At 40.3% G+C, this 25,994-nt stretch overlaps 1 protein-coding gene across 2 annotated transcripts in view; it reads right to left on the reverse strand.

The window, feature by feature from the left end:
* The window catches only part of LOC311068098 (uncharacterized protein), a 43,345-nt gene that overhangs the window by 1,046 nt on the left and 16,305 nt on the right, over nucleotides 1-25,994 (reverse strand). The window contains exons 6-15 of one of the 2 annotated variants that reach the window (XM_084090316.1): nucleotides 25,615-25,700; nucleotides 21,214-21,336; nucleotides 20,007-20,081; nucleotides 19,754-19,918; nucleotides 15,290-15,408; nucleotides 14,875-14,940; nucleotides 11,232-11,333; nucleotides 8,625-8,790; nucleotides 8,441-8,552; nucleotides 3,000-3,101 (exon numbers count right to left, since the gene is read on the reverse strand). In XM_084090316.1, coding sequence (XP_083946442.1) covers nucleotides 3,000-3,101; nucleotides 8,441-8,552; nucleotides 8,625-8,790; nucleotides 11,232-11,333; nucleotides 14,875-14,940; nucleotides 15,290-15,408; nucleotides 19,754-19,918; nucleotides 20,007-20,081; nucleotides 21,214-21,336; nucleotides 25,615-25,700 — 1,116 coding nt within the window. The remainder of the gene's footprint in view (nucleotides 1-2,999; nucleotides 3,102-8,440; nucleotides 8,553-8,624; nucleotides 8,791-11,231; nucleotides 11,334-14,874; nucleotides 14,941-15,289; nucleotides 15,409-19,753; nucleotides 19,919-20,006; nucleotides 20,082-21,213; nucleotides 21,337-25,614; nucleotides 25,701-25,994) is intronic. The other variant, XR_014603333.1, reaches the window with a different exon arrangement.

Consider the following 25,994-nt stretch of genomic DNA (forward strand, 5'->3'; position numbering starts at 1 on the left):
TGAACAGTGTGGATCGAGTCACACAGTAAAGTTTAATTCTCTCTAACTTTAAAAATGAAAAACAGTGATACTTGCCTTAAACACCACTGATCATTTCTAGAATATGTTTTCATGCTTGATTGTTAAAAAAATTCATTATTTTTCACATATTTTACATTATTACAGCACCTCACTCCCCAGTCTTGTTGAACGTGTCGTTTTCGTTGAAGTCTCTCTTTCCGAAATGTGCTGTGGTTGGTTAGCTGGAACAGTGTGTTGTGATTGGCAGAGCTTAGCGTGTGTTCGGGAAATGTCACGCCCCTTCATAACCGCAAGCTCTACTCAGATGTAAATATTAACAAGGCGTCAATTTCAAACCATTTCAAGCCCGATTCAGACCCTGACAATGTTAACGAACAAGAAGATTGTGCAGAACGGATTTCAAGCAAGGACTTTCTGAGTACGGATTTCACAGGGTGTTTCAGAGTGGTATGTTTTTTTGTATTTTTCTTATAGATATGATGTTATCCACCATTTAATTATATTTTTTGGAAAATGTTCTCATGCCAACGACTGGAGCAATCACAAAATCGATCACAAAATCATGGATAATTTTCCTAATGCCGGGGACACTTAACGACTAGCTGAAACATTCTAAGACTGAACTGAACACACTTACAGACTGTTTCCAACGACTGGAGCAGATTCTGAACACCGACTGTGAACGCAACTAGTGAACGAAACTAGTTGTCTCTGAGTCGTCATGTTTGGGCATTATCAGTCGTAAGTATCAAATTACATTAATAATCGGCCTTACAGTTGTTAAGTGTGTCCCCTGCTTAAGGGGTGGTCTTACAAAAGCAAGAGCTTACAAAAGCTAAAGTAAACACTACATCAATACTGTAATAGGGGTGTAACGGTACACAAAAATCACGGTTCGGTACGTACCTCGGTTTTAAAGTCACGGTTCGGTTTATTTTCGGTACAGTAAGGGAAAGAAATGCAAACATTAAACTGCAGGTTGTTTATTACTATAATTTTTTTTTACAAGTTGTTTACACTTTTTTAAACACTTTTTAATAAAATAGATATAAAATAAAAAAAGAATAAGAAATAAAATACTGCTGCAAAGTTCTCCACTAAATAAAATACTCTCAGTCTCAAACCAATATCACATAATAAAATATAATGAAAAATATAAATAAATAACTATGATTACAGTGCAGGAACAGAAAATAGCCCTATATTAAAATAATATTAAACAAATATATTAATGTATTATTATTTTTCAATAATCAATCAACATAATCAATTTAAGATTTTTTTTTCACTTTTTTAATAATTATCAAAATAAAATATAGTCCAAAGCTATTATTACCAGAGCATGTGATCAGAGCAGGTCATTTTACCATTGTTGCCAGCATGACTATACCAGCTGCTCAGCAAACAGAAGTCTAGTTACTACTGAGAAATGTCACCTTATTTGAGCGGACTTTGCTTTTCCAGTGCGTGATCGGTACATGATTGAAGTGTTTGGGCCGTTAACGACAGAGCAGAACGCGCAGCGCAAACAGGGACTCGAACATTGAGCAGAGAGCGCAGCGGGTCGTCGACACACACACACACACACACACACACACACACACACCACGGAACGGAGAGTGCGGCGGCGCACACGAAGCGGAAAAGCTTTTTTTCGCCCTGCAGTCTATTTCATTGGTTTAGGTTACAGTGACGACGGGTAAAACACTGGTAAAACCAGAGAATGTCTAATAGGAAAAAACATTAGAATCAGCTGCAGGGCGGGATTTGCGCTGAACGCGGAGACTTCCGCCACTTAATATGTTCGTGTGGAAACACGAAAATGTACCTATGTTCCGCACACAAAATATTGCATTCAGTCATTCGGTACACACGTGCACCGAACCGAAAGCCCTGTACCGAAACGGTTCGGTACGAATACACGTACCGTTACAGCCCTATACTGTAATGTTAGCAAAGATTTAGAATAACACTAGAATAACACAAGACGCGTCACTCGTATTGTTTTGAATGGGAGAAAATGCAATGCTCAATATGGCGAATAAGTCCCGCCTTCTAAATAAGAGCCAATCGGCGATTGGTAAAGTTATCGTATCACTGCAGCTGCTGTTAGAAGCTCCGGTTCCAATAGAAACAATCAGACGCGCTGTGCATGTGCATTAGCTTGATCCAGCCTGAAAAATGTTGTTTTCTGTCATGATTCGAGCATTTAGAAACAAAATTTATGAGACAGTTGTTGTCATGTTTCATAGGTGATTTAAGGTATGAAATTTAATCGTAAGTTTGGCGAACAGTTTTGGAGAATTTGATGTTTCCCCATTCAAAAAGATAGTAGCTGAACTTGCATGCCCAAGATGGGTCTCAAAGATGGCCGCCGAGTGAAATGACTTGTGTTAAAGGGACTTTGATGTTCATTTCACATTTCACTTGGCGGCCATCTTTGAGACCCCTCTTGGGCATGCAAGTTAAAATGTATTTGATGTTAGTTAACAGGCTAGCAGAGGCAAAGCTTTGCCCTTCGTTTACATCATAGCTATTATAGCAACTACATAAAACGTATAATTGGAACTGTTAATAGAAAACACAACTACAAATAATAATACAAGTTGTAAAACGTTCAGCGCACAGACAAACGTTGAGGTTATAATGTTCAGGAACAGTGTTAAAAATACATTTTAACCTCTCTAAGTTTGTCAGCCTTAGGACAAACTTTTACCAGGGTGGAAAAAACAGTGACTCTTCATCTTCTCTAGCGCAGCTTAGCCAGGCCTCGCCAACTTTTTTGGGTATTCCGTGGGTGGAGATTATTATAAAAGTGGATTCTGTTAAATAAAATATCTCCCCTTTGGAGTGGACTTTGAGCTTTGTAACCTTGTAGATCTTTTTTATGCTCAAACAGCAACATTACACACTAACTAAAGTTGAAAAAGTGGAAAAGCACAACAGGACCCCTTTAAAGCCGGCTCCTCATAACACACCTGAGTGGCTGCGCTGAGTCTTGGCACTTCCACGGCCAGTATCCACTACACTGGACCTCTGGGACTGCGAGCGACTCTCCTTGTCTTTGCTCTTCCAGTTTCCTGCAACACCATCAACGATCCACATGTCAGGCATGACGGCAGTGACAGCAACACTGACTTTTATCAGTCAGCTTTGTTCCTGAAGTCAGTCAGCTGTGTTTTGAAATCTATTAATCTATTAATAGATCTATTTATTCATTCAGAAATACATTAAAAATGCAATTCATACATGCAATGACTAAGATACACCTCTTTTATGATGATCATGTTTCAAATTTCTAAATTAAAATTGATTTTAATATTTTCTTTTCTCTTGAACAAACCCACCAGGTTCCAGATGAATCACATTCCAAACTTTGATTTGAAGCAAAACTTACATCCAATCAGAAAAAAAAAGACCCGGTTTCACAGGCAAGGCTTAAAGGGATTAGTTCACCCAAAAATAAAAATTCTGCCATCATTTACTCACCATCATGTCGTTCCAAACCGTAAGACTTTCGTTCATCTTCCAATTACAAATTAAGATCTTTTTGATGAAGTCTGAGAGCTTTTTCCTCCGTTGACAGCTATTTTAGTTACAAGGCTAACGGTGTTGAAGGGCTGGTAACACTGAGGTGCTATTCTTGACCTTTGGACTTTAAATACCCTGTCTCTGTCCAAGTTGAGGCTCACAAGGTTATGTCCTGTGCTGTGTGTATATCTTATCCATGGCTGAACTAACGGAGACGTCAAATTAGTCAATGGTAAACAAAGTCAGACTATTTTTTTCTGGGCGGCTCCCGAGTCCCAGCAGCAGCATGTGTGAAATGATCATTGGTGTTTGTCAAGGCAAGTATCAAACCTCATTGGTTTTCACACATCAAGTGAACATGCTTGAGCTTCCATTTAGCACAACTGATGTCTGAGTTGATGAGCAACTTGTGAACTTGAGTTTACTAAAAAGAAAGATTTTGAACAACTCACTGTAGCTGTGTCCACCGGCATTTTGACACTCAAAAATAGTCGATCTCTGAATGCAACTTAACAGGGAGGAGAGTAAAGATGGAAAGCTCCTAACGCTTAGTTCCATACAAATTCACGGATAATTTGTTGTTTTGTCGTTAGTGAAAATGTCTCAGGTTACGACTGTAACCTTGGTTCCCTGAGAACAGGGAACGAGACACTGCGTCAAAGCGCTAGGGGAAACGCCTCAGCGTGACTGATGATAGAAAACACTGTACAAACACGACAATCGTACTGGCCGGCGTCAGCCATGACGTCATGCTCTAGCGCGACCAGGAAGTATAAAAGGACGCCTAGAGAACATGTCATCCACTTCTTCGTCTGAAGGGACTGTACAAGCAGACCGGAGGCATGGCGACGAGACGCAGTGTCTCGTTCCCTGTTCTCAGGGAACCAAGGTTACAGTCGTTACAGGTTACAGTACTGCTTACACATCAGGCTAACAGTAGCATTCCTCCCTACGGCCACTGCCTGAGCACCAGCTCAAAGGTATGGATACCACAACCTGATTTTAGAGGGGGGTTCCTTTAAGGGAGTACGGTTCAGAGCCTATGGGCCCTGGCCTGCTACTTTCGGAGGTACTGAAGTCAACCCCCATGCCAGGGAGGCTATCATGCTTAATGCTGAAGCCACAAACCTGTTTAGACCAATGGGAGGCGGAGGCCTCAGCAGGATGACTCAGAGAGCAGAGGAAGCCTGTACACTCACGCACACATGGTCTCCAGAACTCATTCGAATGTGAATAGTTCATAGTGCAGAGCTCAGACAGAGGAAGGCTAAAAACAACTCTCCGTAACGAGAGGGCCCCCTATTCTGTACTATTATCTGCAATGCTGTCTGCATAGAAGCCTCGGCAGGATGACTCTCAAAGGTGAGGACGCCTGACGCATATTTAGGAGAGCTGGTTCAAAAACAATCGGACCTCAGGGAGCGAAGGTCCTGGAGCACCTCCCCAAAGAGGGAGGGGCCACTTCTCAAACTCTACCTGCAACGTCAGTCTGCATGGTAGCCTCAGCAGGAAGACTCTCGAAGGAGAGGAGGCCTGACACATATATTTGACAATGCTGTTTGCATAGAGGTCTCAGCAGGATGACTCTCAAAGGAGAGGAGACCTGACGCATGCAAGAAAGCGGAACAACCAAATTGGATATATGGAGTTAAGAGAGAACTCAAAACATCGCCAGAGCTCAGGGAGCGAGGGGTCTAACAACTACTCAAGAGATGAGGAACCCCTTCCGTGCTCTACCGAGCTGTATATTTGGAGGTCTCATTAGGATGACTCTCGAATGAGAGGAGGCCTGACACATATTTAGGAGAGCTAGCTCGACCACTATCAGAGTAAAGGGAGCGAAGGGCCTAAATCACCCCCTCAGAGAGGGAGGGGCCTCTTCTCAAGCTCCATCTGTAATGCTGTTTGCATTGAGGCCTCAGCAGGATGACTCTCGAAGGAGAGGAGGCCTGACACATGCTAAAAGAAGAACAGATCAAGGCAGCTGAACTGTAGATATGAAGGCCTCAGCAGGATGACTCTGAAAGGAGAGGAGACCTTTTCGACTAGCACCAAGGCTCAGGGAGCGACGGGTCTAATATCTATTCAAAAAGTGAGGAAGGATCCCTTCCACGCTCTATCAAGTTATATGTATGGAGGTCTCAGCAGGATGACTCTCAAGAAGAGGAGACCTGACACATGTATATATGGAGGCCTCAGCAGAATGACTCTGAAAGGAGAGGAGGCCTGACACATATTTAGGAGAGCTAGCTGGACGACGACAAGAGCTCAGGGAGCGAGGGGCCTTGAGCACCTCCTCAAAGAGGGAGGGGCCACTTCTCAAGCTTCCACCTGTAATGCTGTTTGCATGAAGGCCTCAGCAGAATGACTCTCGAAGTAGAGGAGGCCTAGCACATATATTAGGAGAGCTAGCTCGACGACGACAAGAGCTCAGGGAGCGAGGGGCCTGGAGCACCTCCTCAAGGAGGGAGGGGCCACTTCTCAAGCTCTACCTGGAAGGCTGTTTGCATGGAACTCTTGAGGATGGAGGCCTCAGCATGACTCAAAATTAGAGGATTCACTCCTCTTTCAAACTCGTGACTGAGCTCCAACTGAGATCCCCGCGATCTGAGTCTCCTCTCGGCCTCGGCACGAGCGGGACTCGAACCGTGGGGAAAAGATGACTGTCCCTTCTCCCTCGAGAAGAAAGACAGACGAGAACTGAGCGTTCTCATTAAGAAACGCTCACAGTCCGCGCACTCTGTCCCCTCGAGAACAGAGCGCGCGTGCTCTTCACCCAGACAAAGCACGCAAAGGTAGTGAGTGTCACCAGGTGTGAGAAACCTCCCACACGGGTCGGCACACTTCCCTTGTTGCCATAGTTTCGTTTTACTCACAGTGTCAGTAAACCAGTCCCTTCAGACGAAAAGAGGATGACATGTTCTCTAGGCGTCCTTTTATACTTCCTGGTCGCGCTAGAGCATGACGTCATGGCTGACGCCGGCAAATACGATTGTCGTGTTTGTACAGAGTTTTCAGTCATCAATCACGCTGAGGCGTTTCCCCTAGCTCTTTGACGCAGTGCGAGTTCCCTTTCAAAAGTGAATCAATATTGACCTTGTATTTGAAAAAGGATCCTCATATAAGAAGCAATACTAAAATTCAGAGTCAGTTCATTCACATTCGGAGATCGACTATTTTTGACTGTCAAAATGCCGGCGGACCGAAACAACAACAGCTACAGTGAGTTGTTCAAAATCTTTCTTTTTAGTAAACTCTGTGTACACAAACAATGTTCTCAATGTTCAAGTTCATGTGTAGAGCCCCTGGTGATACTTCGAGCAAAGTTTTATGTTGTGTCGAGCCTTCTTAGCGTTTTAAAAATAGCGATTTTTGATGCTATCATAGAAGTGCCCCAAGCAAGGCAATTCAAAAGGCAATTTGACCGAAAACGAAACTACGGTCAAACTTGAAAGTGGAGTTTCCATTCTAATTATGCTTTTAAATGAAAGTTCGCCTCGGGTAGATTAACAAAAAGACCCTAGGTTGCATTTTGGCCAGAGTTACCCTTTAAAATATGTCCGTGCCATTGTTTTGTCTCAAGATGCACACCAGTAATGTTTTTTTCTTCTAAGGCACATTTATAAAAGCTACTTAAATGTCCTAATTTAACTAAGGCCTAATCCTGGCTTATTCTAAGCCCTGTTTGTGAAACCAGTCCTTGAGGTATAAGAATCTTTTATGAGGAAATGAAATGCTTATTACGGATAATCATGTAATTGAATCAGAAACAACGGTATAATGGTCTGTCTTAGAAAGGTTTATATATGATTGTTCCTCTATGAATCTTCAAGAAAAAGACTTCTGCTTTGTTGGGAAACAGACAACAACTTCTGACCTTAAAAACTGGACTCATCTTCTCATAAATCATCTCTTTACACGCTCTTTACTGCGTGACATGGACAAGCTGCCAAACTTTGCTCGGTCAAGCATGACATGGCTCATCTGCCAAGCAGGTGTCTTTCGGATGACTTTCAACCATCTTTCCTTGATTCAGTGACACAATGAAGAGCAAAGATCGGAGGCTAATTTTTCTCCAGGTCTGTTGTCACTTCCCAATGGTTTCTCACTGCAGCTCTGCAGTTTAGCAAGGAAACATAAAACCCCTTCCCCCATACAAATCCAGTCCCAAGGCCTATTGCCCTCCTTTTACCCTTTCACCTCAATTCTGAATAAAATTTCAACGCAACCAACTACTCTTAAACTACTCTAAATCAAAGTTCCCGCAATCTTCTGTATATTTCTGTCTGATCCCGGGGTGCTCTTCTTCTCCCCCACAGTCTAGACAGTCTTCCATTGCAAGATGAGAATAAAGTGGGCCAAGCGTACAGATGGGTTCATGTTAAGATGTGTTACGTAACAAGTCGTGAGGTGCAGCATGATCAGGGCCCCCGTATTGAGTCTGCACATTGTCCCGAACACAACAGAAGCTTCTACCATCAATGAACAGTTTCCAACACAAGAATCAATCATTCATGTGCTCAACTGTTCTCATGTCAGTTCCAGATCTAGAAAGTTGGCATAAATGGCCATGGCGATGGGGAAAGAATGAGATAGACCGTACATAGATTTGTATAAAGTAATAAACTTTAAACTTTACAAAACAAAGTGTTACCCTTTTTGTTTGTAGATTTTTGTAGCTGTAGTTTGCCTTTTTGCCTAATAATTTGGCAGTTCAAAACCTTCACCAAATGTAGTGTTGTCTTTATCCCGATAATATATTCCTTACATTTTGATGGTTTAATCGAACTTGAAGGGTCATTAAAAGCAAATATAGTGTAAATATTCCCTCTGGCCACTAGTGTATGTTAAGGCTAGATGTTGCTGTGATTTTGACATGTGATCTTGCCTTCTCGAGGAGAGATGGTGGGTAATCTTGTCTCGGAGAGCCTCACTGCTCTGCTGTTCATTCGGCCCTTATAGACCTGTCCGTTCAAACCCATGATGTTCGCTTCTTCAGCCTATAGGAACAGAGGTCACAGTTCATACATACACACAGTTCAGAATGATTGTGTGAGCGTCACGTGTCAGACCTGTGTGGGTAGTCCAGAGGACATGGGCTGACTCTCCTCATCACTCTGGATCAGATGTGTGATGTGCTGAATGCGGGTGTAGCGGCGGCTGGGATAGGTGAGGGTGTGACTGCCCCCGCAGCTACGGGCCAAGTAACTGTAATCCGCCATTTCTGGGATCCTCTCACTGAATACAACATTCAACTCTTAGACTATGTCACACTGTCAGTCCAAATCTGATTAATTGTGTATCCGATCTGAATTATTGACTGTCCACACTGTGTATCACAACATTTCAGATCTGATTTGCTCATGCCACGAGCACTGTGCACAGATTCTGTGATTTGAAATGTGATTTGAATAGGATATCAAACCACATAAATCTAATTCAGTCATGAAACTCTAGAGGGCGCTGTCTGATCGGTTCTTTACATGCAATCTGCAAGCGATCACATCATTACAGCATGGCACAAGCTGATTGGCCTCTGCTGATCCTGCAGCCAATGAGATTACTTGCTCAACATTCAAATATTCAGGTTCAGTTTTTGCTGTAGTTCCTCTGAACCCCTCCACCTCCCCTTACTTGCTCTGCAGTAGCAGCATGGATATCAGATCTAGTCCGCCAAGACCAAATACACAAACATCTCCATGTTCATCAAGATGCTAAAACTATTTAGAGAGTTGTCATGACTGAAATGAATGTAGCTTGAAATGGATTTGTAAAAATCATATTTCATTAGATTTTTTTTGTCATTCACACTTGCTAAAAATATGATAATTCCAGTCAGATATGCACAAAAATCTGATTTGGACTGACAGTATGAACAAGGCTTTAAAGATAAAGATTCTGAAAAGGGGTTTTCGCAGCAATGCCATAAAATAACCATTTTAAGTCCCACAAAGAATCTTTTACAGAACCATTCTTAAAAAAAAAAGGGGGGGGGGGGGGATTGCTCTGAGAAAGTTCTGGCAAACCCTGGCTAACCCATTGATGTAGGAAATGGACTGGGCTCTTGATATATCTGCCTGCACATTAAAACATGTCTGCGCTCATCCTCTCTCAAAACAAGCTGTTCTAAAGTTATCCTGGTTAGTACCTGGTTTCAGGCTGAGACAAATAAACAGCCAGAGTTCTCATTGATCAACTTATTAAGACTTCATCAGTAATCGCAACTGCTCATGTGGCCAGTATTTCATTGCTTACCGTAATTTCAATTTTATTTTACACTGGCATGGCAAATACTGGGAGACATACACTGCACTTAAATATGTCGTTTCATTCAATAACTACAAAATATACCTCTAATTAAAAAAAAGTACCCTTCAAGGATACTTTTATTAAATAAAGTATATTTTGCTATTATACTTCATATAGTATGCATACTAATATAAATGTCCTAGTAATGTACTATTTTAATACTTCTTGAGGAAAAATAGTCTAAGTTTCGTCATTCTTAAACTTGAAATAAACCTATAAATGTACGTTAAGTATTTTTTATACACTACCAGTGGATTGATGCTAATGATTTAGGTATATAAAGATAAAGAGACATGATCCTTTTGCTTTTGCTATTTTCCCTGGTGAAAAATAAATATCCTAAAATGTATTTTGAAATACATTTATTTTATGCTAAGTATAGTGCAAATATATTTACATATTTATCTACTTAATATAAATACCCTGCAATTGTACTTTTAGTTTACTAAATTGATATACTTAAAGTCTGCTAAATTGGAACATCTAATTTTGTGCTTAATGCACTTTAGTTAATCCAGAAATAGTGTTGAAGTTCAACTAAAGATATATTTAAGTATATTTGATTGTGCTTAAGTGGAACTATTGCAAGTATACTTCAGGTACACTTTAAAGATCTTTAATTTAAAGACTGATATTATACAGAGACTATCCTTACGAATAGTGATATTAAAACACATTTTAGGCTTAATATTAAGAAATGTGCATTGTGCAATAAAGAAGTGCTCCACATAAAGTTGAATTATAATTACATCAGTAAGTCTCAAGCGATATGTCAGTAAATATGTTAATGGATTTGTAGTATACTTAGTATGAAATAAATATATTTTAAATGCATTTTGGTATAGTTTTTTTTTTCCACTAGGGTCACTATAAACTTGATTTAAAAATATGCTTTTCTTAAACATGTCTTGAGCAAAAGATTAAGTACAAGTACAGGCCAAATATACTTAGACTAGTCAAAATAAGTATACTTAAGTACATTTTGTTAAGTACATCTCTGATAAGTACATAAAAAGACTAAAAGTATACTCTTATTTTAAGTTTAAAAAAGTATACTAATAGCACACTCGAATACTTCTTATTTGTTGGGGAAGCTCTGAATAATTTAAAACCTAAGTTTATGTGAAATGTTTTGCTATAGGAAAGTACTTTTGATATTTGATATTTGTTATATTACAGAAACACTTCTAAGTGTGTCCAAATGCTTTCTGTCTTTTCCACAAATAGCGTCCTCTAGAGTACAGGAGGTTGCTCTACAGATCAATGGGGTTCATGCCAGGTTTAGTGTGTGGAATCTGCAGAACACAGTGAAGTTGAGTCCCTCTTGTGGACAGGCAGTGGTAAATGTGTGTGTGTTCGAGCGGTCTCACCTCCTGCAGTGCTGGCGCATCTGCTCCAGCTCATACACAGAGTAGGGCCGGCTGGACCTGTGAGAGGGCAGTCCCGGGGCCAAGGGCAGGGTGGACATGAGTCTGCAAACATTCACAGACACAAAGCAAAGACGTCTTCTTGAGAATATGACAAGCAGAAACTTCTTAAATAACTATTTAAAATAACAAGTGACAAGGTCTTAGAAAAGTAAATACTGAATCTCAATCCCAATATTGATTGAATTACTCTAAAAATGTCACGTGATGCAACCATAAAGTAACATCTTGAATATACTTAAGTATTTTCACCATCTTAATTAGCGTAAAAAAATATTAAACACATAGACATATTAAGTCTTAATCATAATAATCATTCAGTCTATCATGGGGTTACTTCACTTGACATTGTCAGAATCCTGTCACTTCGGTCTGTTTATTCTTGGTGGGGTGACAGAGCTCTGACACTGCTTGTGTCTTGTCTTGTTGTGAGTGAACATGTGCCCTTCTGTTTAGGTGTGTTTTGTCTGTTTGGTGCAAGTACTTGGCTTCCTGCATGTTTCCCTGTGCCATGTGCTCGGCTGTTTATTGTGTAGCCACACCCATCTTGTTATCTAGTTATTGGTTAGTTTTTCCCACCTGCTCTCCCTCGTTAGATTTTATCATTTGTCCCACCTGCTCTCCTTTGTTACCTGCCTTGCTGCTTCCCTATTTCTTCTCCTTGTTTTTGCTGTCCTGGGCTGGATTGTCATTGTTGGCCATGGTAAGTCTTTGTATGTTGCCGAATCGTTGACTTGTGCATCCCTTCAAGTTTTCCCTGCGTCAAGTCGCGTCCATTTTTCAGTTTTTGTTCTGTTTGTTTTATTTTATTATTTAATAAAGAAATTAAACCATGACCTGCATTTGAGTCCTCGCTCCTACAACCGTACCGTGACAGAACAATCCAGCCACAAAGGAGGACTTAGCAGAGATGGGTATCTTCCTCTTCCCATCTCCCAGTTCTAGGGGCGCTGAGGATGATGCTGCAAATATGGGGACTCACACCATCTACCAGTAGTGATGGCAAAATGAGGCTTCCTGAACCACTGAGACCTCGAAGGCCATTGCTTCAGCTAAAGGTTCATTACTCGAAGCTTCATTCAGCATTGCTCACTAGTGACACCTAGCTACTGTGAAAAGAAATAGCAGACAAATTAATTCATTCTGAACCAGTGTCGCGCCCTCCCTCCCTAATTTTATAAAAAATATTTTTTTTATAAAAAAAATTATATTTTATAAAAATACTTTTATAAATAAAAATATTTATTTGTAATGTAAATATACAAATAAATATTTATATTTATTTGTATATTTATATTTAAATGTATATTTTATAAAAATATTTTTATAAATAAAAAATATTTATTTATTTATTTTGTACTCACTGTTGATGTCTGTAACCTTTCATTTGCAATAATAAAAAGACATGATTAGACATTTGTCCATTACGGTGTATAATATAAAAAAATGTATCTTTCTCTGTCTGAATTTACTTGTCCAGAGTCTCACACACAGTTAATTAATTATTCATAAATTGTTTGGATAGGGACAGTATGAACAACAACAGTAACACTGTTGAGTGCAGTGCTTATGTTAGAGGGAGTGTAATAAAGTACATTTATTAATTTAACAGATTATAGATAACAGATTAAAGTAAACTGCAACAGAATAGTCCGGAAGGAAGGAAAATAAAAATAGATTTTTTATTGAGAAACAGAATTATTTCAAGTGTTTTGGGGTTTAGACGATTCCTCTTCTTGGACAAAATCTCTCTAGCCTGGGAAAAGATCCTTTCACAAGGAACAGAGGATGCAGGGGAACGTAAAAATGGCAGTGGTACAAATGAGGACACTGATGCTTCTGTTGAGCCCAGAAAGGAGAGGATTCCCTCTTTCTTGCTGCTCCATTACCAGGAAAAAGGAAGAGTCACAAAAAGCAAACAAATCCAAAAGGGCAATCCAAATCAAAAAGCAGTCCAGTCCAGATGCAAAAATCCAGAGCAATCCAAATAATCTTATCTAATTAATATAACAAGACTATAAAATAGGCCTACTATAATAATAATATACTATAACTATTCTAACCTGATAATGTAATAATATACAGCCCTCACATATGACACAATAACGACAGTGACAATGATAGTTTTCTAACTCTCTGACTCTCTGACACAACAACTGCTTCTACTACTGCTGACAACACCCACAAGGAGGCGCGAGTTTCGAACCGCCTTTTATCCGGAAGCGACACTCAGACCGAACCGATGACGTATTTACACAAACCGAGGCCTCGTTTGTCATTAGTCACGTGATTTTCACGTTAACAACACAAGCCTCGAATCGCGGCTTCATCTGGCACGCCCACTTTTTCTCGACACACGCTCCGACGCCTCGCTTCAAATGTCACATCACTATCTACCAGCCTTCACTGCCTGCAACCCCATACACCAGCGCATGTTCCAGGTCAGTGCACTTAGGTCCCTCCATCAACGGGGGAATGACCTGAGGGAGTTTTCCTGGGAGTTCAGGAGTGTTGCTGAGGGGCTAGAATACAATGACACGGCTCTCAAGGACTTTGGCCCTTGATGAACCCCTTAGCTCGGAGAGGATGTTCGACAAGGAACACCTTTCTCTTCGGGGTTGGTGGATTTCTTAACTAAGCCCGGTGCAGGCCCGGAGGCCTTCCCAGAGCCCGCTGCCAGCCCGGAGGCCTTCCCAGAGCCCGCTGCCAGCCCGGAGGCCTTCCCTGAGCCCGAGCTTCTTGCCCTGCCGGCTCCACCCCTGCTGTTTGCTCCACCCTGGCCCTCAGCTGGGTCTCCTGAGACCCCAGAGCCCAACTGGTCCGTCCCACCAGCTCTGCCCTGGCCCTCTGCCGGGACTCCTGCGACACCGGAACCCGACTGGTCTGTCCCACCAGCTCCGCCTTGGCCATCTGCCGGGACTTTTGAGACACCGGAGCCCGACTGGTCTGTCCCACCGGCACCGCCTTGGCCCTCAGCTGGGACTCCAGACCTGTCTGAGCCTGGCTCAACCCTCCCGTTCCTCCCTGGTCCCTTCTAGTGACGTTTTGGGCCTTTTGCCATTATTGACTTGACCCTCCCTCCCTCGTCTCTGTTGTTTGTCTTTGTCTTGATTATTTTGTTATGTACCTGTCTTGTTTCGGTGTCCCACGTTAAGGGGGGGTAGTGTCAGAGTTCTGTCATTTCGGTCTGTTTATTCTTGGTGGGGCTCTGACACTGCTTGTGTCTTGTCTTGTTGTGAGCGAACATGTGCCCTTCTGTTTAGGTGTGTTTTGTCTGTTTGGTGCAAGCACATGGCTTTATGCATGTTTCCCTGTGCCATGTGCTCGGCTGTTTATTGTGTAGCCACACCCATCTTGTTATCTAGTTATTGGTTAGTTTTTCCCACCTGCTTTCCCTCGTTACCTGCCTCGTTTGCTTCTGATTTTATCAGTCAAGTCATACAGTAATCTAAAAAAGTGTATTCAAGTCATTGTCCGTATGAACAGTTTAATATATTTTTTAAATAACTAATTCTTAATTAATGAATTTTGACCAAACAAGGTGTGTCATGTCAGTTATATCGTGTCCTGTGTAATAAGTACGTACTGTCCTGGTGTCATCATGTCCACTGGACGATCACAGGAGATGCAGTGAAACCGGGCCACTAATTGTCTATGACGAAGTAGGAAAGACACAAAGACAGTGAGGTTTGTTTCATACAACCATCATCATGTTAGTCATATGACGGTTATTCAGATAGTGGCTGACTGAACATTTCAGAAACCTACACAAGGATGCAAATGCTTGGTAAACTAATTCCCGGCATGTGGTCCTTTCCTTGTGTTGCATTCTGGTTTGTATTTCCACAGCATGAAGGTAAGATCTTACAGATTTATGAATGAAAACGCTTGTTTTTAATTCTTCCTGGCCTACTACTGACATTTTCAGTAGACGAAACTCTAAAGATGGCTACGCCGCATAAGGTCTATACGTCTTAGAAAAAGTGAATCTGGTCACTCACTTCCTGAGTCCAGCCGCGTCGTCCTGCTCGGGGGGCGACTGTGTCTGCAAATTCTTGTGGATGTTCCTCCAGCGATCATCCAGCTGTTTCTTCAGAGGATCAAGCTCAATCCGGTTCAACTAAAGCCCAAATCATACATATTACAGAAAATACTTGTTTCTATCCAACCACTTATGATGGAAGTTCAGGGGGGTCTTTAAGATTGGAGAGAACAGAAATGCTAGATTAACCCTCTGGTGACCTTCGCTAATTTGCAATCCTTTTTTTTTAACCGTTTTTTTTTTTATATAAAACTTGGAAAAGATTTTGGCACTTTGCTATGTGAACACACAAAGAATTGTGGACATGATTCGAAAAAAGTTAAATGGTCCTAAAAAAATAGTCACACTTGTGCTCCTCATGATCAAAGTGACACATTGGAAATGAATGGGATAGAGCCCTGCATTTCAGCCCGAGCCCGACGGGCCCCGACTTTTTTACGCCCCTAGGGCCGGGCTTCGGGACAATTTTCACGTCATAGTTCACATGCGGGCCGGGCCTCGGGCCTTTTTTGAGTTATCCTTCTTTTTATATTTTTAGACATTAATAAAAAAAAAAAATATGAGAAGTTGACGTCAACGATAGAAAAACAAACATAGAAAGACATTTAATAACCTCATAACTTTCATAATCTTATAATTACACTGACATATGATTGACATGACAGTCGCACGCACGCACGCACACACACACACACACAGAAGGTTTCCCATCAGCGGAACCAACAATTCACCTCATGTGCAAATAATGGAGAATATTAAGAGAAAAATCGCGAGTGATAGAAGAGAGGACTGGGTTAAAATCTTCCACTGTGGATGCTATTCTTTTTCTCCACGATGCTCTGTAAAAGACTGTTCTAACTTTTCGTTTGATTGGACTTTATTTTCGTTTAACTGTTGGAAACTACTGATGTTTTTCGTTTTTCGTTTGATTGGACTTTATTTTCGTTTAACTGTTGGAAACTACTGATGTTTTTCGTTTTTCGTTTGATTGGACTTTATTTTCGTTTAACTGTTGGAAACTACTGGAAAAAAGAATGGCCATGTTCTGTGGTGCATTTTTGAGGTAAGATAACCTGCAAGTTTGTTTTTGATTTATTTAATTTAATTTGTTTAGCCTGCCTCAGTATTTCAAAAAAAATTACTCACTGTGGTTTAATAAATAAACATTAAACTAACTGTCTGTGTGATATGCTTGAAGTGTTTTATATCTATGGATTTTATTGTAGCTAAGTAAAGTATTAGCGTTGATTTGAGAGGCTAAATTGATCAAACATGTTTTACTCGCTGTTGGCTCTGCTTGCTTGGCCGTCATTTTTTTTTTTTAAATGCTTCAAACATTTGTCTAAATTAGCTTAATAAAGAAATGAAATGAAAAGAAAAGAAACATAACTAACAAAACAGACATATTTTAATGGCAGTCTGCCGCTGTAAAAAAAAAAAAAAAAAAAACGGGCTCGGGTCGGACTCGGGCTGATAATTCTGATGAGCTGTCGGACACGGGTCGGGCTAGGGCCTGAGCGTCTCGGGCCAGGGCCGGGCTCGGGCCTAGATTTGAAGCCCGTGCAGGGCTCTAGAATGGGAGACGAATTTCATCTAGTGGAAACATTTGGTACTGCGGCCAAACAAAGTCTAACTGAAAGCTCATGTTTGGTAATATCATCCTCAAATTTGGAACACAACTTGTATAGATTTTCTTGCAGTTTAATAGTTTTTTTTTTGTTTTTTTTTAGTAAAACACATTTTGTAAAATATGCAAATATTTCATATAAATATTAAAAATAGTATTTTTGTGCCTTTTCCTAACAATAAACTTTTATAACTTTTTTTTAAGTTAATTTTTTCCAAGTGTCATCTTTGAAAAGAGATCAAACTCAAGTCTGTGCTCCAAAGCATTCAAGATGTATCACAGTTTAAGTTAAATATATAAACTACATAAATATAATTTAGTACCATAAAATTGCCTAAAAATACAAAATATTAAATAAAAACTTTATTGAATAAAAATAAAGCATAAAATTGGTAAAAACGTTTTTGACTGCCACACAAGGAACCCCAGCGGGTAAAAATAAAAAAATTAATAAATAATGTGCAATTGGTTGAATCTTTCAAAATAAAATAACACAAATTATTTTAAATTAATCATTTATAATATTAAAATAGTAGTTAAAGACACTCAATATAAAGTGGGGCCGAAACAAGAAATGATGCCTATTTTAGGATGCATTGTGACATTACAATCAAGGCAATCAAGCACATTTCCCCCAAATTCTCATTACCTGTTAAAAATCTCATTCTCATTACTGTAATGGGAAAAATGACCATAATAGCACACTTAACTCTGAACTTATCCACAACTTTCCTGCGAGTCTTAATGGGCGTCGCCATGACACTCGATACTTCCTGTTGCCGGTATCTCAGTTCCGGTTTAGCGTAACGCTCAATGAAGCTAGCACACACTGGATACTCGCGTCGCGGTACAAACGGGTGAAACTGATTACTGACAAGTAGTAATGCTGACAGATAAGCAATGGCTCCTTGTGGCTCAACGTGTACCGTTGTCAGGTGCACAAACAACACGCGAAAACTGAAGGATTTTATGAATGGGAGTTGTTTCCAACATAAACGGACCCTCTATGCAGAAAGAGTCTTTCTTGTAACGCTACTTAGAAAAAACTGCAGTACAACTGTATATTTTTAAGTGGTATGTTTATTGTTTTCAATAATTTGAAAATTAATTCGAGAATTAACTTGAATGTGCAGCAATTTGTACAAATAGCCTAGAGAGTATGTTGGCCTACTATATTTGTTGTAGCCATTAAATAAGAGCATTTAGTTTCATATTTGTTCAAATATTATATGTAATTTTTTCCATCTATGTTGATTATAAAAAGTGAACACCATGATCATCTTCATCTTTGCAGAAGACACTGACAGAAAACACTAGTTTATTAATAAAAATCAATGCACGCATGTCACTGGATTTACAAATGCACATCTTGCTTATTGCACGCACACTTGGCACACATATGATGTCGAAAAATAACGAGATATTGTGTTGAAATAACATTATTAATAATAATAAATCTTTAATAATATTTGATTGAATGCCGAATGTTGTGCTTGTTCAATTTAATAAAATTAATACTTTAATTGTGATCATTAAAATAATTGAATATTAAATATTAAGTGGCCAATTTTTGCTCATTTATTAAAAGTATTTATAAATATAATATATATAGCACCCCCTCAGCAGACGTTAAAAAATTATCTGGCGCCGCCCCTGGTTATAACGGCCCACGTATTAAAAATGATTGGGTCTAAATTGGGCTTGGGCTCATAATTACAGTTAATATGTCAGGCCGGGCTTGGAGTCGGACACAGCCCAGTAGGGCTCAGTAGGGTCGGGCTTGATTTTTTGGGCCCGATCTAAGCTCTACTCCTCATTATCCAAGCAAATTGTTTGGGCTTGTAGAGGCTCTCTCTGATAGCTGTATCTTCAGGCTAACGTAAACCGGAAGTTCGTTACCGGCTTGTTCTACGTTGCCATAGCGATCATGGGAAAGGTCAGAGTTCGGGAAAGTCGTGGATAGAAAAAAGCTGTTATATTAATGTAAAATTTAGAATAATCCTATCAGTGAGTAATTTAAAGGAACACGTCGACTTTTTGGGACTTTAGCTTATTCACCGTATCCCCCAGAGTTAGATAAGTCCATATATACCCTTCTCATCTCCGTGCGTGCCGCAACTCTGTCTGACGCACCCACCGCTAGCCTAGCTTAGCACAAAGACTGGAGATAAACGGCTCCAGCTAGCATACTGCTCCCAATAAGTGACAAAATAACGCCAACATTTTCCTATTTACATGTTGTGATTTGTATAGTCACAGCGTGTACAAATAACAAGGTCACATGAGACACACAGCCATCTTCTAACCGTATACATACTGGGAACTATATTCTCAGAAGGCGAAGCACTGCTACATGGGTGGAGTGATTTGCTTGCAGCACCTGAGAAGCCCCGTAGTGAGGAGCAGAGAGTTCGCTCAGAGTTGGAGTAAATCTGTGTACACGCTGTGACTATACAAATCACAACGTTTAAATAGGAAAATGTTGGTGTTATTTTGTCACTTATTGGGAGCAGTATGCTAGCTGGAGCCGTTTACCTCCAGTCTTTGTGCTAAGCTAGGCTAGCGGTGGGTGCGTCAGACAGAGTTGCGGCACGCACGGAGATGAGAAGGGTATATATGGACTTATCTAACTCTGGGGGATACGGTGAATAAGCTAAAGTCCCAAAAAGTCGCCATGTTCCTTTAAGACGTACAGGTTCCTAACAGTGAAAAAATATTTCTTACACCATAGAGATGTTAAATGACTTTAAGGAAGAATTGTACCTACAGCACTGCTTCTGTCCATCCTTCTCTCACCTTGCAGTCCATCTCAGTGGAGATCTTCTCGAAGAGTTTGTTCCAGTCCTTCTCCTGCCCGCTGATCTTCCCGAGCAGCTCCTGTAACATGTTATTGAGCTGCTCGATCATGCTGTCGAACTGCATGCGGCTCACCTTGCTCTCCAGGGCCTGTTTGTCTGCTTTCTGAGGAGAAAAGAGATGACGTCCACTGACTGTGAGTGTCCCATGGGGAACTTTAAATATTTATGAATGGTATAAAGAAACAACTCACAATTTCAGTCTTCATCTCCACCAGTTCCTTGTCCGCTTTCTTTTCATCCAGTTCCTCCAAAACCTTGTACAGACGCTGGAAAAGCCACAACTTAAGTCAATGTGCTTCGTACAGCATCTCACATATATAACTGCTAAAGGTTTCTGTAAGGGGTTGAGAGTTGGGCAAGGGTGTAATAATTATAACTAGCTTAATTTCAGTACAAATTAAGTCAGTAGGAAGTCCCTACCATGGCATGTGTCTCAGTGCAAGTAAATTTTACTAGGGATGCACCGATATGAAAACTTTGGCCGATAACCGATAACTCTTTAAATTTGAAAGTCGATAACCGATATATAGGCTGATGAATCTAAGTTCAAATTTGTATATCATTTTTTGAGAGCCTGATTACAAAAACAAAAGTCTCACCATTAAAATCCATGTCCCAAGCACACAATTATAATAATGTTCTCATTATAATTTTATGTAGCCTATGACTTGCACTGCACATGTTGAACTGTATTTTCCTTTTTGAAGTGATTTCAATCATATTTCAAGCAATTCAAAACCATCATGGCGAACAAAGCGCATCTGAAGAGTCTCAGCTGAAGGAAATCATTAATTATTCATTGGCTTTAATATGCGGCGTTGAGGACAGAGGCCTCAACGGCTGATTAAGTGAAGAGCTGTCCGTAACTGCTGGTCTGGGATCAGATTTCTCCGTAATAATAGCATAATGGCAAAACAGATTTGGTGTTTGTACTCTTGAGAGCGTCAAAAGTTTCTTATCTATTTACAACGTGTTTTTGCAGCGTTGAGCAATGCAGCCAATCACAAACATATCTCTTGTTTGCTTGAATGCAGTGGCCAATCAGAGGTGTTTGAGTTAGAATCCACTCACAACTCTAAACACCAGAGTTTTTGTCCAGTGCTGAGTTCTGCTCGCTCGCAAATCCCCTTGTTTTAAGTTAATTTACAATAAACAAAGTGTAGACATTATGTAGGCTAAATACGAGATTCATTATGCAGTCACTTTCATTGATTATAATGGAACTTTGTGACCCAAACAGCAACATAGTGTCGGCCCAGATCCGGCCCACATCTGGGCCGTGTGAAATCCATGTGTACCAGACAATTTAATATTACTGAGTACTAAAATAAGCAACTGAATCTGTACTGTAAATGCTCCTGTTTCTCGATGAACAGAAGCTGTTCTGCTCTCACTCACGTCGATGTGGATCTGTTTCTCGCTGTGTTCCTCCATCAGGCGTCTGGATGTGCTGTGGAGTCTCTCGTTGTCGGCCTGCAGCTGCAGTAAGACTCCCTTCACATCACTCGCCACATCAGTGTTCTGCAGCAAAACACACATTTCACAACATCACATACACACAGAGGACATTTTCACCGATCTGTCGGAGCTCGGGAGACTCGGCTTCATTTCAGTTTCAACATAGTGTCGGCCCAGATCCGGCCCACACCTGGGCCGTGTGGAATCCACGAGTACCAGATGTGAGCCGGATCTGGGCCGACGCTATGTTGCTGTCTGGGTTGCAACTTTGTCTCAAATGTTTCTTAAAATGTCTTAAGAAGAATTAATATAGACTCTTTTCATCTCTGTTTTATCTCTGTCCCTGTCTGTCATGTACCTTAATCCTTAATTCTTGATGTGAGTGGTCTTGTCCTCCAGTGGTTTGTAGTCACTCTTGGGCAACTGACTGACCTCCTGGTTTAGATCGTGACCTTCTTTCTGCTGTTGACCCTGATCCTGATGTGAACTCTCACCCTGACCTGAACTCTGATCCTGATCCTGGCCTGAGCTTTGGACACGTGCCGCTGCTTTGCTGAACTCTACTGCCTCCTGCTGTTGACTTTTCGAGAGTGGAGAGGATGAGGAGGACATCACATCCTCAATCATAACCCTGAGGCTGTTTAACTACAGGTGAACCGTAAAGAAAAAAATGAAAATAATGTTAAGGAAAAATAATAACCCAATGCTAGGGTATTAAAACAACAGGGCTGGCCAATATATAGGTTATTGTGATTTATTAGTTATATTATAATATTAACCTTTGGTGTTTGAGTTTGATATACGGCCCAGCCCTTTGGAGGGAGGAGTTCTGTCTGTCTGACCTGCTCTTGTTTGTGTCTGTATTGGCTGCTTCTCTCTTCCTCTCTGTCACTCTTCTCTCTCATCAGAACCTGCACTTCCTCATCCAGCTTCAGCACTGCAGTCCTGTATGAGTGTGTGTGATGTACAAAGGGCTCAAAATGTCCACCAGTGAAAGGAAATTGCACTTGCTTTTCTAATTTAATCAGGTCCAGATTCATGCACTTCTGCAGTGTAAAAAACAAGTGGGATGAGTTTCTCCAGAAAATTGAGGAGTGTTACGACCCTGCGCTTCCTTTTCTCGCCTGCTGGTGGCGGGATGACTTGGGAGGGTGTGGGCGATTGTACACTCCTGCTGAATAATCTCATCTGATTGTGGAGAGAATAAAAGATGTGACTGATTTAATCCATTTCACTTTTCCTCTGGGGATCGGCAGTCCCCAGGAGAAGTCATTTGCTTGAACCTTTGCTTTTGCTGTATCAACATTTCCTCACCATTTGGATTATTATTTTTCCCATTTATTTAAACCCTAGACATTGTTATATTTTGTATTGTATCATTTTGACACTTCAATAAAGAAACTTGCAAGTCAATCAATTTGAACAAGTGCTCCTATTTTATGTTACGGTCGAGAGCGAGCTGGCCGTGACATAAATTGGGTGTCTCGTCCGGGATCCTTTGGTGTAGGAATGTTGGTGAGTATGTGATTATTTTTGTGAATGGTTACCTTTATGAATGAGAACTCCGGTTAGTCAGAGTGTATCCAGCTGGGTTGTGTATACAGTCCTTCCGACGGAACACTGTTTGTTGTTTTGTTTATTATTTTGTCTTTTTTGTTTTTAATGGTTATCCTGGGTGGAGATTAACTCTCTGTAGGGGGTACGCTTTCGGACTTTCAGTTTAACTGATCGTCACGGAGTTCAGCGTTTAATGCCGCCCCGAGCCCGGTACACCTTTGAAGACAAGGTAGGAATTAGTTTATATGTTTTTTTTCATAGATAGGAGCTGGAGTTTCTCAGATTATAGAGGTGAACCCATTCTTAAAAAAAAAAAGTAATAATTGCGTAAATAATTAAAATAAGTAATAAAATAATTAATAAAATAAGTAATAGAAATAAGTAAATAATTGCGTTTGTGTGTGTATAGTGCGTTCTTCTCTTCGTGCCTACATTGTGTTTTGACTTGTGTTAAGTCTTCGGAAGTTTTGTGAATGAGTAGGTTACATAATACACTGACGTAGTTCCTCTTTGAAGCAGTGGCTTATGGGAGTTGTATTACTAGTAAACAGTGTCTCACGTGCGTGAGCTGGTTGTTTTGTTTGTGTTGTTGTAGTATAAGTGTATTTACTAACAAAATGTCTTCGGTGCTCGAAGATTTCTTCGCTTGTCCCTCAGAAACTTTACTTGAGACTTGTACAAAGGAGCAACTGTTGCAAATTGCCAGAAAATTGAGGAGAAAATGTATTCTGATATAGCATCATTATGTCCAGATTCTGCCAGCAAGGATAATGTCCTCACAAAGTGAGAAAGTAAGAAAACATCTAAAAAATGTATAATTGTACAGTGGCTATAAAGGGCCCTAATTTAACTATCTGAAACGCAAGTATCAAACGCGAAACACAAGTAACTTTGTGGGCGGGTCTTGGGTGCTGTTGCTATTATACCGGCGGGATAAATGACTCTTGCGTCCGACGCAAATCTAAAATGGGTTGGTCTGAAGTAGCTTCATTACTCATAGGTGTGGTTTGGGTGTAACGTGAAATAAACCAATCAGAGCGACATCTCACATTCCCTTTAAGAGCAGGCGCGCTTGTTCTATGGCGGATTGCTATTATAACGGTGGATTTGCCAGGAGCGGTTCACAGCCGAGGAGGCCGACGTTCTCGTCACGGCAGTAAAACACAGAGAAGTGACATTGTATTGGGATGGGAGAAACCCACCCAAATTAGCTTCGGTTAAACAGGCGTATGATAATTTGGGTAAATGTGTAAGCTATGCCTATTTTTTTCACATCTTCATGGGCACAACAATGATTTCGTGTTAATATTTTTCCTTGTAATAATGTAGCCTATGATTTGCAAAATGAAAACTGCTGCTTCTGTGTAGATGAGAGAATCAAAGTGTATGCACGTTGTGCACACGCTACATTGATTATGGCCAAGCATGCGCCCTTAAAATAGCAAATGAATAACATGCGCAACACTAAAAAGTGTCTTTAGACTAGGTTTTTCCTGGTCTGTGGCGGAATTGTTTTCTAAACCTGCAAAATAGCACCAGGGAAAATGGTGTGCACATTTATGCAGTTAGGTTATTTTAAAGTGCCCCTATTATGCTTTTTCGGAAATATTATATTTCATGTAGTGTGAAATATAGCTGTTTGTGAATGTAAAAGGTCTGCAAAGTTTCAAGGATAAAAGTGCAGATAAATGGAGTTATGGACTCCTAAAAGAAGGAATCGATCCTGAAATGCCTGAAACGAGTTGTCAGTAATTCAGTCACAGCAGACTGGGCCATCTAACCAATCAGAGCAGAGTAGACCAATCACAACAGACTGGGCCATCTGACCAATCAGAGCAGAGTAGACTTTGAAACTCCTTTTTGAAAAGTTGCGTTTTCAGGCACTCAAAACGCTGTTGTCGTGTAAACGAATGGCCAAAGCGCATAAAAAACTTTTTAGTTTTTAGTTGAAAATGGTGGCGTGCAAACAGCTCCTGAGTTTGACCTACATAAAATTGATGAAAAATACTTTGCCAGAAGTAAGATAAATCCGACAAAACCATGGGCTGTGTGTCATTCAGAATTAAATTGAGTGAACCATTTAATGAAATGAGGTGGAAAACAACAATTCGGAACAGAACTTAACAAATTGTCCAAATCATATTTGGAAATGCCATTTATAAAATTTGTTTTCCATTTCCACAACTGTACAAAAATTTTGGGTTTGGAAATGTTTCAAATTAATTTGCTGACAGATCTAAAATATAAACACTTATAATATGTTTCCCAGACAGCAACATAGTGTCGGCCCATGTATCAGATGCGGCCTGGATCTGGGACGACACCATGTTGATGTCAGGGTTACCATAGTGAATCACGGTAAGACAAAAACATGTTTTGGAGGAAGGATTGATGATGTATTGACTCATTATTTAAATGTTGTTACATAGTGTACCTTCAAATATATTCTCCTATCCCAGTTAGATTGATTGCGCTGAAAAGTGTACAGTGTGTCATTGTGGCTCAATCAATACATTGCTCTGTTTGTTTGAGCATCTCGACATTGGTTGCTCAGTCACCGGCATGAGTTTAGGCTGGACTATCTATTTGACTGACACAAATGACACACCTCACCTTTTACAACAATAGAAGTCTAGGGGAAGTTCTGTTTAGATAATTACATAAACTGTACCGATGAAAACAGCCTTTAGAGGAACTTGACTATCATATAATCTGATAACCCTAAACTGTGTTTTTAAAGAGAGGGTTAGAGGAAAGGTTAGGTTGGATTATTTTCTCTCATACCTTCTCTTTTTCTTCTAGAAGACTGTCCACAAGAGTCCTCAGATGATTCAGCTGCTCCGGCACATGGTCAGGAATCTGCCGCTCTCCTGCAGACATCACAAACAAAATGTCAGAAACATACTTACACAAGCATATTAACAAAAAGTAACTTGCTTGTGAATAAAAATTGCGACCCACTTCATATTAAGTGTAGTTAACTAGTACTAACTATGCACTTATTGTGTAAATCTTTACATTAACCTTGTATTTATATTAGGGCTGGGGGAATTAACGCGTTAATCTTTGCGATTAATTTGAGATGCTTAACGTGTTAAAAAAATAACGCAATTAACGCAGCACTTTTTTTTTAAATGACTTCCTGTTACGGCTGCTATTGAAAA

Source organism: Abramis brama, assembly GCF_963993115.1.
Source record: "Abramis brama genome assembly, chromosome: 1".
In the NCBI taxonomy this organism is placed as follows: Eukaryota; Metazoa; Chordata; class Actinopteri; order Cypriniformes; family Leuciscidae; genus Abramis; species Abramis brama.